We start from the raw sequence: 13,196 nt of genomic DNA, 5'->3' as shown, positions 1-13,196 counted from the left end.
TAGTGCTGCAGCCCGGGGCTTTAACCTGCAGAGCTACAGCGGTGGCCCCAATAAATAAATCTTAAAAAAAAAAAAAAAGCACCTGCCCTTTGTGCCTCTGATGCAGACTTATCAGTTTCTCTCCCTCAGCTTGCAGTTCCTCTGTCTTCTCTCTGATGATCCCAAGTCAATTCTTCACTAAAAAATTAACTCACCAAATGAAGAGACTGACACAAGGATCAGGCCAGCTCTGCAAGACCCCAAATCACAGAAAAAAATTCAATTAGCACCTCCACGGTTGACATCCTATCGCTACACTTTGTTCCCAGAGCTTCACAGGAACTCAAGGTCCTGATCAAACAAAGCGACAGGACGTGCACCTGCAGACCCCGACAGGCTGGCCATGACAGCATTTTCAGAGCATGCCAACCTCCTCTTGATGACCAAAGAAAGGCCACACACACTGTGGACAAATCCAGAGACCTCACTCCTTGCTCAGCTCCCACCTTTTTTTTTTTTTTTAAGATTTATTTATTTTTATTTGAAACGCAGAGTTACAGAGAGGCAGAAACAGAGAGAGAGAGGGGTCTTCCATCTGCTGGTTCACTCCCCAGATGGCCACAATGGTCAGAGCTGCACCAGTCAGAAACCAGGAGTCAGGGGCTTCTTCCGGGTCTCCCCCATGAGTGCAGGAGCCCAAGGACTTGGGCCATCTTCTACTGCTTTCCCAGGCCATAGCAGAGAGCTGGATTGGAAGAGGAACAGCCAGGACTCGAACTGGCGCCCATATGGGATGCCGGCACTGCAGGCGGCAGCTTTACCTACTGTGCCACAGCACCGGCCCTGGGTTATCTGTATTGACTTACAATCATGAGGACATGTACACATTTACCATTTAAAAATATTTATTTATTTATTTATTTATTAATTATTTGAAAGGCAGAGTTACCAAGACAGAGTAAGATCTTCCATCCGCTGATTCACTCCCCAAACAGCCAAAATGGCAGGAGCCAGGCCAAAGCCAGGAGCCTGGAACTCCATCTGGGTCTCTCATGTGGGTGACACGGGCCCAAGTTCTCAGGTCATCTTCTGCTCTCTTCACAGGAACATTAGCAGGGATCTGGCTGGAAAGCCAAGTTGCTGGGGCTGGAACCAGCGCCCATTTGGGCCACTGGTGTTGTCAACTGTGGCCAAAGCTGGCCCCGAAATGTCACACTTAAAAGCAAAGGAGGAGGGGCAGGTGCTGTGGAGTAGTATGTTAAGCTTCTGCCTGCAGCGCCCACATCCCATTTGGGCACCGGCTTGAGTCCTGGCTGCTCCACTTCAGATCCAGCTCTCTGCTAATGGCCTGGGAAAGCAGCAAAAGATGGCCCCCAAGTGTTTAGGCCCCTGCACCCACGTGGGCGACTCAGAAGGAGCTCCTGGCTTCGGATAGGCCCAGCTCCAGTCCTTGTGGCCATTTAGGGAATGAACCAGCAGGTGGATGGTCTCTTTCTCTCACTCCCTCTGTAACTCCGACTTTCGAATAAATACTTAAAAAAAAAAAAAAAAAAGGCAAAGAAGGGATGGGTGTTGAGACAGAGGCACAGGGGCTTAAGTCCCTGCTTGGGAGTCCATATCCCATCTCCCCCCCACCCCCCACCCCCGCTTCAGATCAGCTCCCTGCCAATGAGCCTGGGAAGGCAGCAAATGACGGCCCCAGTACTTGGGTTCCTGCCACCTATACAGGTGAGACTAGGGTGCAGTTTCTGGCACCTGGTGTGGGCCTGGCCGACCCTCGCTATTTGAGGCGTGAACCAGCGGATGGAAGCTCTCTTTGCCTCTCGCCTTAATAAAAGTAAATAAATTTTAGGGGCAAAAAAGTAAAAGTAGCCCCCAAGGAGGGGATTGCCTCAGGTGTCCCTGGGCGCGCGGAGCCGGGAGATACGGGCACAGCCGCCAGGTGGCGCCCTTCAACCTCCACCGCCTTCCCCGGGTCACAGAGGCCGGGATCGGGACGCAGCGACGGGCGGAAGCTTCGCGCGCATGCGTGCTACGCGCTCGCCTGCCAAAATGGCGCCTGTGGACCACGTCGTGGCGGACGCCGGGGCGTTCCTGCGGGACGCGGCTCTGCAGGTACGGGGAGCTCCGGCCGGCGGGGAGCGGAGAGCGGGGCCCGGGCTGAGGGGGCGCGTGAAGTCGGGCGGGTATGGGACGAGCCGGTCTCCGCGCAGGACATCGGGAAGAACATCTACACCATCCGCGAGGTAGTCACCGAGATCCGGGACAAGGCCACGCGCCGGCGGCTCGCAGTGCTGCCCTACGAGCTGCGGTTCAAGGAGCCCTTCCCGGAGTACGTGCGCCTGGGTGAGTGAGAGGCGGGGAGCCGGCCGGGGGCTGCTCCGTGCGGCGGCGGCGGCGGCGGCGGCGGCGGCGCGTCCCGGGGGGCGTCCGGGGGGGGGGTCTCCTCTCCGACGAGGCGCCCGTGGTCGCCTGCCTGGGGGCTCCCTGCACCCCGCCGGCCGGGTCACCTCTACCTGGGTCGTGAGCCTGTGCTGGCTGTGCCTTGTGCCAGTGCAGCCCATGTCTTTCTGTTCATGTTAGAATTGTTAGGATTTGTTTATTCGAAAGCTAGAGCGACAGAAAGAGACCTTAAGCCCACGGGTTCACTCCCCGAGCATCCAGGACTGCACGAGGCCACAGCCAGGAGACAGGAACTTCTCCCCCCCGTGTCCCACCTGGTGGCCAGGACTCAGGGACTTTGGCCATCACCTGCCGCTGCCCAGGCGCGTTAGCAGGAGGCGTGGAGGAGCCGGGACTCGAACCAGGCACTCTGATGTGGGCATCCCAGGCGAGGCTCAAGCCTCTTGTACCACAGTTTGCCAGTAAAATCCAGACGATTGCACTGTGTTCATCGTTGATGTCCCCAGGGGAATCCTTGCGAAGTTTTCCCACGATACACATTTTCCATGAGCATTTTGAAGGCGCTACATGTGCGTGACTGTTTCCATGTTTTTGCATCGAAACAGACTTCTCTTTGATCTTCTACGAAATTTTTGAAGTACCTGTAGGATAGCAAAATTTCTATAAAGAACGCGCGTCATGTGCAAATCTTGCACTGACTGAGTGAAGGCTGTGTTCTGTCCGTTCTCTGTACTTGACACGGTGTTATGGTGCGCCTGGCTGGCGTGACTCCTGGTGTGACGACAGATTTGTCAGCTATGAGCAGAAACAGGCCAGGATCCCAGTGTGGAGGTTTTGTCCCCCAGTGGTGACTGTATGGAATTCTTTGGACACCTTCCTTGTCGATGCCCGAAGTCGCTGGGTTTGCGTCCTAACTGAAGTTGTAAATCTGCTTTACAGTGACTGAGTTTTCAAAGAAAACCGGAGACTACCCCAGCCTCTCTGCCACGGATATCCAGGTGCTGGCGCTCACTTACCAGCTGGAAGCAGAGTTTGTTGGGGTGTCTCACCTAAAGCAAGAACCGGAAAAGGTAAACCCGGAGGGCGGGCTCTACAGACAGACGGGTGTGGCCGCCCGCCAGTCGGCGCTGCACTAACCTTCCCAGGGCTCTGTTTTCATCTGTGCTGACCCCCAGCCCAAAGGATTTTGAGCTCAGACACCATAGGTTATTGCATTGATGGCTATTTCTGGGTATGTTTCTAAAAATAAGACTTCTTAAAAAAAAAAAATCTTGGCCGGCACCATGGCTCACTTGGCTAATCCTCCGCCAGCAGCGTCGGCATTCCCTATGGGCGCCGGGTTCTAGTCCCAGCTGCTCCTCTTCCTGTCCAGCTCTCTGCTGTGGCCCAGGAAGGCAGTGGAGGATGGCCCAAGTGCTTGGGCCCTGCACCCGCACGGGAGACCAGGAGGAAGCACCTGGCTCCTGGATTCAGATCGGTGCAGCGCGCCGGCCGTAGCAGCCATTTGGAGGGTGAACCAATGGAGGGAAGTCCTTCCTCTCTATCTCTGCCTGTCAAAAAAACAAAACAAAAAAACACACCTCTACACAAAATAAATATCATCTCTCACATCATCAAATAGCCAGGCAGCGTCCACCTTTGCCACTTACTTCATAAATGTTAATTTTTTGGATCAGGAGCCAAATAAGGTTCATACGTTACAGGTTACAGATGTGTCTCAGGGTCTTGATTTGTAGAGTTTGGGGGAGAATCATTTACACTTGGAAAATGCAAGAGTAGAACTAGTTTGACTGTTTCTTGAAATCAGGAACACTAAGTGCTTGCCGCTTTCAAGGCTGTACTTTCTGAGACTAAGCTGGCAGTTGGAGAGACTGATGGGTTTGTGTCAGGTCCCATTGGCTGTTTCTAGTCAGATGATTTGGGGAGCCAAATAAGTCATTTCAAATAGTAATGACAAAGAACTTTTTTAAAATCTATTTGAAAGCCAGAGAGAGAGAGAAATACATATAGTCCATCTGCTGGTTCATTCCCCAAATGTCTGCAACAGCTAGGCCAGGTCAAGCCAAAGCCAGGAGCCTAAAACTCCATGCTGGTCTCCCGCGTGGGCAGCAGGGGCCCAAACACTTGAGCCGTGATCTGCTGCCTCCTAGGAGCAATGGCAAGAAAGTGGATCGGAAGCAGAGCAGAGGCATGTTGGGGTCCCAGGTGGTGGTTTCGCTCACTCCACTCCCCTGCCTGCCCTAACAGAGTTCTTGGTCGTGGCCTAAAGTCTCCAGGGCCACCATGGGCTCCGGTTCCTGTACGAGTCAGGACAGCCCCCACTTGCTTTCTGCCAGGGTTCCAGTCCTCCAGAGAGTGACCCCGGAGTCCAGACTTGATCCGAATGCTTGGGCAGGTGCTGCTGAAGGAATGGTTTTACGTGAAGTCTGTACGCAGCGTCCCTGGCTGCTGGTTTTCTGTTGCATCCATCCAGTCTTTATTTTTTATTTTTTTTTCCATCCACTCTTGACTTGTAAATATCACCCTTTCCTGCAGTGTTTTGGCAGGAGTTAGGCATTTTTATATCAAAAGCTTTAAAGTAGTATGTTCTTTGGTCAGTAATTCCAGGGTCTTCTGTGTTGATCCTAAGTAACTGGAGATTCTTCTGGGTGTTAGAGATAATGTTCCCTGCTGTCACCTCTAATGGCACAAAACACATATCCCAAAGCGGCTACTTAGTAGAATTGGGCTCACTGAAGATTGTCATTTTCTTTATATGTATATATATATATATATATATTTCCCAATGTTTTTAAGCAGTGGATGTCTTTTAATAGCCAGGAGAAAATACTTTTTTTTTTTAAGTTACCCTATGATGTTGGTTTTCTAGTGTATATTTTCTTGCTCTGTTCTGGTATTAAAAATTTTATTATCTTTTTAAGGCTAAAGTGAGCTCCTCAATTCGGCACCCAGAAGCTCCTGTCAACATTTTGGGGTTCCACCTGCCTTCTAAGGTAATTCCGTGTTTCTGGGGCTCCTGTCTGTCCCGTGTCCCATCCCCATCGCTGCTCACGGTAAACCCAGTGTTCCAGGACTGAGAGGTCATTTGCCCAGCCCTGTCCGGTCAGACCTGCGTGTCATGTGATTTCATCTGTAACTTTTCCTTTTTTTCCTGGGCTGGCGCCGCGGCTCACTTGGCTAATCCTCCGCCTGTGGCACCGGCACACCGGGTTCTAATTCCAGTGGGGGCGCCGGATTCTGTCCCGGTTGCCCCTCTTCCAGGCCAGCTCTCTGCTGTGGCCAGGGAGTGCAGTGGAGGATGGCCCAAGTGCTTGGGCCCTGCACCCCATGGGAGACCAGGAGAAGCACCTGGCTCCTGGCTTCGGATTGGTGCAGTGCACCGGCCATGGTGGCCATTTGGGGGGTGAACCAACGGAAGGAAGACCTTTCTCCCTCTCTCTCTCTCACTCTCACTGTCTAACTCTGCCTGTCAAAAAACATGATTTCCTTTCATCTCAGCCCAAATGCCCACAAGACACTGTGGATCGTGGACACCAAGCCAGCGAGCCAGAGGACCTGGAATTCAGCTCCTTTGTGTTCTGGAGAAACCCGCTGCCTAACATCGACCAGGAGCTCCAGGAGCTGCTGGTAAGGCTCAGCTTGTCCTCTGCTGACGACACAGCAGCCGCTGCCCACTGCTGCTCTGGGCCGGAAGTCATGGATTCGGTTGATGTTGCAGATGGACGGAGGTGAGGAGGAGGAAGAGAATGGATTTGAAGAGAGCAAAGAGGACAGTGATGACGACGGGGGTGGGTGGATAACCCCCAGCAACATCAAGCAGATCCAGCAGGAGCTGGAGCAGTGTGACGACCCCAAGGACGTGCGAGTTGGCTGTGTGACCACAGACTTCGCCATGCAGGTGGGCCAGGGCTGTGGGCCTGAGACAGGATTTGTGTGCGGTGTTTAGTGTTTAAAACCCATGATCTGTTTTCTCTCGGGGGCATCATTTCCTGAGCTCAGTTAGGGACCTGGAAACCCGAGAGGGTCTGCTGCCCCGCCACGGTGAATGTGTGCGTTCAGACGTTGCTGATGGGGTGCTCGGGCCCTGGCGTGCACAGTTCGAGGGAGCTCTGGGTCCCAGCCTGACTTGTCCTTAGCCAAGGCTCATGAGCCAGCCGGGGTGTGTGCAGCGCTTCAATGCGATTGCAGAGTCACGTGAAGAGAAACGTGGCTCAGTTCTTCTCTCACTGTCGGCCGTAGAACGTTCTGCTGCAGATGGGACTGCACGTGCTGGCGGTGAACGGCATGCTGATCCGCGAGGCCCGGAGCTACATCTTGCGCTGCCACGGCTGTTTCAGGTGAGTCGCCGAACCCCTGGGCCCGGTGCCCCCTGCAGACTTTTTGAGGAGACCCTGCTGTACATCTGTTCCTTCCATCCGTCATTTCTGTGTGGCCTAGGCTCTCCTCTCCCACAGCGTGGAAGCCCCCAGGACTGAGCTGCAAGGCACCTCCCACCTAGGGGCCTGGGTTTAAAGAAGTGGGTTCTGGAACAGAGAACCGTCATCCTTACTGTTCACTCGTTTGTTAGGAAGAGCCCCCCACATGGCCACAGCTGCTGGGGCTGGACCAGGCCGAAACCAGGAACTCAGTACAGGTCTCGCATACTGGTGGCAGGGAACCAAGTGCTTGGGCCATCACGTGCTCCCTCCCAGGGTTTTCATTAGCAAGAAGCTAGATAGGAAGTAGAGCCAGAACTTGAACTTGAACATGGGACGCCAGCGTCTTAACCACAAGGCCCAGGGCTTGCCCCAGAACCCTGCTTCAGAGATGCATACTGTAATGTTCACAGAGGGAGTGGTGTCCGGATTTGCTTTAAGATAACACACAAGTGGAAGGAGTGGGGGTTTATCTGAAACAAGATTGACCCTAAATTGATAGTTGAAGCTGCGTGATGGATGTGTGGCAGTCATTTCATTCTTCTATAGCATGTCTTTAAAAAACTTGAACCACCAGATAGTGACTCTGAATCCAGAGGCCATGGGTTCAGGTCCAGGGTCTGTCTCCTGCCTGTGCAGATTGGCAATAGTTAGCTACCTTCTCTGTGCTTTGGGTTCTTGAAGTTGAAGAGGTTGGGGGAGCTGGGAGATCAGTCACACGGCTGAGTGTGGTGGCTGGCACATCGCGAGTGCTGCGGGGTGAGCTCAGTTCTTCCAGGTCATTTCGGACTCCTTGTGGGTCCTGGAGACCCTCTGTTGGAGGGGAAGAGGTGCCTATATCTTTAGTTGACATGTGTGGCCCTTGGGCGGCTTCCAGCCCCTCTACAGGTTCAGTCTGGTCCTGGCGGCCTCCAAATAGGCCAGCTGGTGAGGTGTGCGCTGTCCCACTGGGTGCCCAGAGCTTTTGCACTGTTAGGAGAGGTGCCGGGGTGGGGTCTGTTCTCCAGGGGGCTCACTAGTACCCAGTCACTCCTGCCACCATGAGGGAGAGGGAGAGGGAGAGCTACTCCCAAGGCCGCCTCTGTTCTCGGAAACCTTCCCGCAGCTGGTCACGCTCCCAGAGCTTCAGTGCACTGGGTTCACGGCCGCCGAGCTCTTTGCTCCACCTAATCTCATCTCTCCCACTGTCTAGGACTGTCACGGAAGTCCTAGGTTCCCGAGTTAGCACGCATTCTTGCAAACACGTGAACTGTTCCCTGTTCTTGTGAGATGAGCCCAGTGACTGCGCTCCTTGTGTGGAATAATTAGCCCTCAGCATGTGTGTGGAGGCGCTGAGCTCACGATCGGGCGACTCAGCGGAGTGACGAGCTCTCCCCCTGCCCTCGACGGGAATCACTGGCTTCAGCAGACAGGAGGCAGGCGAGGCTTCAGTGGCCACCCTCAGATCTCGGGGCAGGGCCGGGCTTTTCTTTCTCGTTTTTTAAATGTTTGTTTGAAAGGCAAAGAGGGCGACCTTCCATCTGCTGGTCACTCCCCAGACGCCCACTGCCGGTGGGGCCCTGAAGCCGGGAGCCTGGAGCTCCCTCGGGGCTCCCACAGAGTTGGCAGAGGCCCCAGTCCCTGAGGCGTTGCAGCAGGAAGCTGGGAAGGCAGGAGCCAGGACCTGGCCCAGGCAGCAGCGGGTCTAGTGTCTCCCGTGTCACTCGTTCGTTGTTGCTGCTCCTGAGCGCACACCCTGGCTGACATCTGGGGGCAGGGTAGTTGGAGCTGGAGTAAGGATCTAGGAAAGGCCCAGTGCTAAGAGCATCTGCTCGAGCCAGACGGCCTCTCTGCCACTTGGAGCAAGGACCTTCACGTTCCCATCTGCAGAGTGGGGGCGTGGTTGTAGTTGAGCTTGGAGGGGGTGCTGGGCGGTGCCCACCACACTCGATGTAACAGCGTCCTGCACATCCGCACGGCTGACTTGGCCCTGGCGTCCCTGGTCCTTCCCCTGAGGAGGGGAAGGGGAGATGCCTGTCAGCCTTCCCCTGAGTGTGCCCTCCTGCTCCACAGTTGGGGTTCGCCGCCTGTGGTTCCCACATCTCCTTTTGTGTCTCCCAGGACAACGTCTGACATGAACCGAGTGTTCTGTGCCCACTGCGGGAACAAGACCCTGAAGAAAGTGTCCGTGACCGTCAGTGACGACGGCACCCTGCACATGCACTTCTCACGCAACCCCAAGGTGCTGAACCCCCGAGGCCTGCGGGTGAGTGGCCACCTCCTCCCCCTGACGACCCTGGTCGTCGAAAGCCTGAGGTCTGGGGACCCCAACAGGTGGGGAGTGTGCGGCCTCCTGCTGGTTATAGTCAACTCAGACAGGGTCATTGCCACAGGAAATGCCAGCTGCCCCGTGTGGGCTTCATTGGGTTGTGCAGGAGGTTGGGTTTGTGCAGGCTTTGAAGCAACGGCAGGAGCTGCATAAGCTTTGTGGGCCAGAGGGGCGGAGCGTGGAAACTCAGTACCTGGGAGAGGCTGGCCTGAGTGCACACCACCACGGGTTTGTTCCAAGAAATTGGAAAAAAATAAGAAAAGAAAATAGGGGGAGAGGAGGCTTTCATCCTCTCTCCATATATGGGCACTTCCAGAAGTTCATGGGAAAAATGGAATTAAACGGTAAGTTTTTTTGGTGTGCAACAATTTGAAATCCACGCATCCATGGAATCTTCAAGCTTATGGGAAATGTGTGTTGTGGACAAATTGTATGGGCTGGGAAAGGCCAAAGCCAGAAGCCAGGAACTCAGTCTGTGTCCCACCACCACCACCACCACCACCACCGGTGGCAGGGACCCAGGTGCTGAGCCGTCACTGCCTCCCAGGCTGCTCATTAGCAGGAAGTTAGAGTTGGAACCAAGCCGGGACCTGAACCTCAGCATTCCAGCACAGCACAGTAGGCGTCTCAGAGGTGTCCCGAGTGCTGCACCAACCGCCTGCTCCCGTGACCTTGGCATTGTTGGAGAGCACAGCAGTGGTCTTGTAGAACGTTCCTCTGTGTGGGTCCATCTGCTGCTTCCTCATGATTGGATTCAGACTGTGCACTTCGGGCAGGAACACCCCAGAAAGGCTGTTGAGTCCTTGGTGCATCTCTGAGGGTGTATGCTGCTAGGCTGTTAAGGTGTTTTGGTGGTGGGACCTGATCGCCCGGTTACGGCGGGTTCTGCCGTACCTGCCCTACTTGGAGCTGATTCGCTTGTGGGGCGGTACGGGAGTAGTCACCTTGATCAGTTCTTCGTGTAAGGAGGTGCTTTCTCTGTTCCCAGGCAGTATCCATGGAGGAGCTTGCTGATTTTTATCTCACTCTGTAGGCTGTGATTCGCCACCATCATGATTTTGAGGCTCATTGTCCCTTCGAGCTGGCTCCTCTGTGCTTTTAACACATCCCAGTTATTCTTTGAGCGCTTTCCGACTTTCTGGCACAGCAGAATGTTCCGAGGCTGATTTGTTCTGCCCCCGACAGGGTCAGAGGAGCTCTGGTGCTTTATGGAAAGTGCTTTTTAGAAGCAAACATGCACTGGTTACATTCCTCGGCCTGGCCTCATTGTCTCTGGGCCCTCAGTGGACAGAGATGGGAAATGCATGTGTCCATTTTTATGTCCATATCCACACTGAAAACCATCGGCAACAAGCATTTGGCCTACCAGGTAGGACACGGTACCTGGGTTCTGTTCCTTGTTCCTGACTCCAGCTTCCTGCTCATGGGGACCCTGGGAGGCAGTGATAATGGCTCAAGTAACTGCGTTCCCGCATGTGGAATTCCCCATGTGGAATTACGTTCTTGGCTCTGAGCTTCAGCCTGGCCCAGCCCCAGCCATTACAGGCATTTGGGGAGTGAATCTGCCTCCCAGCTAAATATAATTTTTTTTTTTTTTACAGGCAGAGTTAGAGAGAGACAGACAGAAAGGTCTTCCTTCCATTGGTTCACCCCCCAAATGGCCACTATGGTCGGCACTCTGACCCGAAGCCAGGAACCAGGAGCTTCTTCCTGATCTCTCATGCGGGTGCAGGGGCCCAAGCACCTGGGCCATCCTCCACTGCACTCCCTGGCCACAGCAGAGAGCTGGCCTGGAAGAGGAGCAACTGGGACAGAATCCGGCACCCCAACCGGAACTAGAACCCAGAGTGCCGGCACTGCAGGTGGAGGGTTAGCCTAGTGAGCCGCGGCGTTGGCCCTAAATATAATTTAAAGGATCAAAAACCGACGAGCTTGCCACCGCCGTGGCTCACTAGGCTAATCCTCTGCCTTGCGGCACCAGCACACCGAGTTCTAGTCCGGTCGGGCCGCCGGATTCTGTCCCGGTTGCCCCTCTTCCAGGCCAGCTCTCTGCTGTGGCCAGGGAGTGCAGTGGAGAATGGCCCAAGTGCTTGGGCCCTGCACCCCATGGGAGACCAGGAGAAGCACCTGGCTCCTGCCATCGGATCAGCGCCGTGCGCCGGCCACAGCGGCCATTGGAGGGTGAACCAACGGCAAAGGAAGACCTTTCTCTCTGTCTCTCTCTCTCTCACTGTCCACTCTGCCTGTCCAAAAAAAAAAAACTGACGAGCTTAGACCTCCAGTTGCAGCCCAGCAGCACAGGGGGCCTCCTAGCCCTCCCCAGTCTCCAGTTCCTAGTGCCCTTACAAAGCCAGTCCATGCCAGGTGTTCCACCCTGCACACGTTCCAACATGGATCTCCAGGTCACCATTAGTGGTATATATGCCATCGGTTTGTCTGTAGGTATCCTATAAACAGGACGATGGGACTCAGAGGGTTAATACTTCCCTGGGGTCCCTCACTAGTGTGCTCAGCCCTTTTCAGAACCACGCAGTACTGGTGCTGTGAAACGGTACTCACGGCCTTGGCCTTGGTCAGAGTGCCGCATTGGGTCTTTCAGCCCTGAGCTGGGGTGAGACTCACAGGGGACGGGCGTGGCAGGTGCACACTAGGCAGTCAGGGCTGGCGCTGGCCACCTGCCCCGGGATCTGCCCCGCGAACCTGACCCCCAGTCTTCCCTGCCTTGTCCGCAGTACTCACTCCCCATGCCCAAGGGAGGCAAGTACGCCATCAACCCCCACCTGACCGAGGACCAGCGCTTCCCCCAGCTGCGACTGTCCCGCAAGGCCCGGCAGAAGACCGACGTGTTCGCCCCCGACTACGTGGCCGGGGTGTCTCCCTTCGCCGAGAACGACATCTGCAGCCGCTCAGCCGCCCTGCAGCTCCGGGACAGCGCCCTGGGAGGAGGGAGGAGGCGCTTAAATCCCAACGCTTCCAGAAAGAAGTTCGTGAAGAAGCGGTGACGCGCATCCCCCCCACCCCCCATGCTCACCCCGGCTGCGGGGTGAGGTGGCCTGGTGACTGCTCTCCCCGGCCGAGGAACTGTCGCGTGGCCCGAGGGCCCCGGCCGTGTGCTGGAGGCTTGGTGCCCGGGAAGAAGGCGCGGCTGAGGGTGACATCTCACAGCCGTGGATGCGGGCTTCTGTGTGCTGTGGTTAAATAGACCATATTTTTGTTGCTTGGCTAATATGCAAGGTTTGTATTCAGTGATGAAATGTTTATATTTATCTTGTCAAAAAATGTTCACATAAAACTAGGAACTGAAATTTGTTGCCCTCTTTTTTTTTTTTTTTTTTTTGAGGAAGATAAAATTCATTCAAAGTGCAGCCCGGAAACCCCTGTACAGCTGTGCCCTGGAGTCAGCCCCGCTTATCCATGTGCTTTGCTTTTCCTCCACACATACACACGGTCAACACGCACCCACGCCAAGTCCAGGTCGGCCCCCACCAGCACCAATGGTGCATCTGGTGGGAGGAGCCTGCCACAAGCCCCGAGTGCTGGCGAGATGGCCGGGGGTTCTGCACCTTCTGCCCCTCCCGTTTCCCCATTCTGTTATATCCAGCAGACAGGCAAGGAGGGGGATAAAGATTTATTTATTTTACTTGAAAGAGTTACAGGGAGGCAGAGAGGTCTTCATCCACTGGTTCACTCCCCAAATGGCCACAGTGGCCAGAGCTGGGCCAGTCCAAAGCCAGGAGCCAGGAGCTTCCTCTGGGTCTCCCACATGGGTGCAGGGGCCCAAGGACATGGACCATCTTCTACTGCTTTCCCAGACCACGGCAGGGAGCTGGCTCGGAAGTGGAGTAACCAGGACTTGAACCTGCACCCATCTTGGATGCCGGCACTGCAGGCGGCAGCTTTACCCGCTACGCCACAGCGCCAGCCAACTCCCTGCTTTCTTAAGTTGCCCTTTGGCCATGTTTGTTTCAAAGAAAGAAACATGAAGATCCTGCCCAAAGTTTATGGGAAAGCAGAAACAAAAGACAGTGTACATTTTTCCACAATTTTAAAGATTTTTTTAAAGCATCTCAGACACCAAAAATCTGGTTACA

At 54.8% G+C, this 13,196-nt stretch overlaps 1 protein-coding gene across 1 annotated transcript; it reads left to right on the top strand.

Annotated features, from left to right (window-relative positions):
* Positions 1 to 2,017: 2,017 nt before the first annotated feature.
* On the top strand, positions 2,018 to 12,410 carry NOB1 (NIN1 (RPN12) binding protein 1 homolog). Its single transcript, XM_051847243.3, has 9 exons — positions 2,018 to 2,094; positions 2,193 to 2,325; positions 3,322 to 3,452; positions 5,304 to 5,375; positions 5,881 to 6,009; positions 6,101 to 6,280; positions 6,622 to 6,719; positions 8,898 to 9,042; positions 11,838 to 12,410. Exons 1-9 carry the CDS (start codon positions 2,032 to 2,034, stop codon positions 12,105 to 12,107), a joined length of 1,221 nt encoding a protein of 406 aa, XP_051703203.2. The 5' UTR covers positions 2,018 to 2,031; the 3' UTR covers positions 12,108 to 12,410.
* The last annotated feature ends 786 nt before the right edge of the window (positions 12,411 to 13,196 follow it).

Source organism: Oryctolagus cuniculus, chromosome 18 (assembly GCF_051225735.1).
Source record: "Oryctolagus cuniculus isolate XC-2025 breed Fujian yellow rabbit chromosome 18, ASM5122573v1, whole genome shotgun sequence".
Lineage (NCBI taxonomy): Eukaryota > Metazoa > Chordata > Mammalia > Lagomorpha > Leporidae > Oryctolagus > Oryctolagus cuniculus.
The sequence above is the reverse complement of the archived record's forward strand: the minus strand, read 5'-3'. Positions and strand labels throughout refer to the sequence as shown.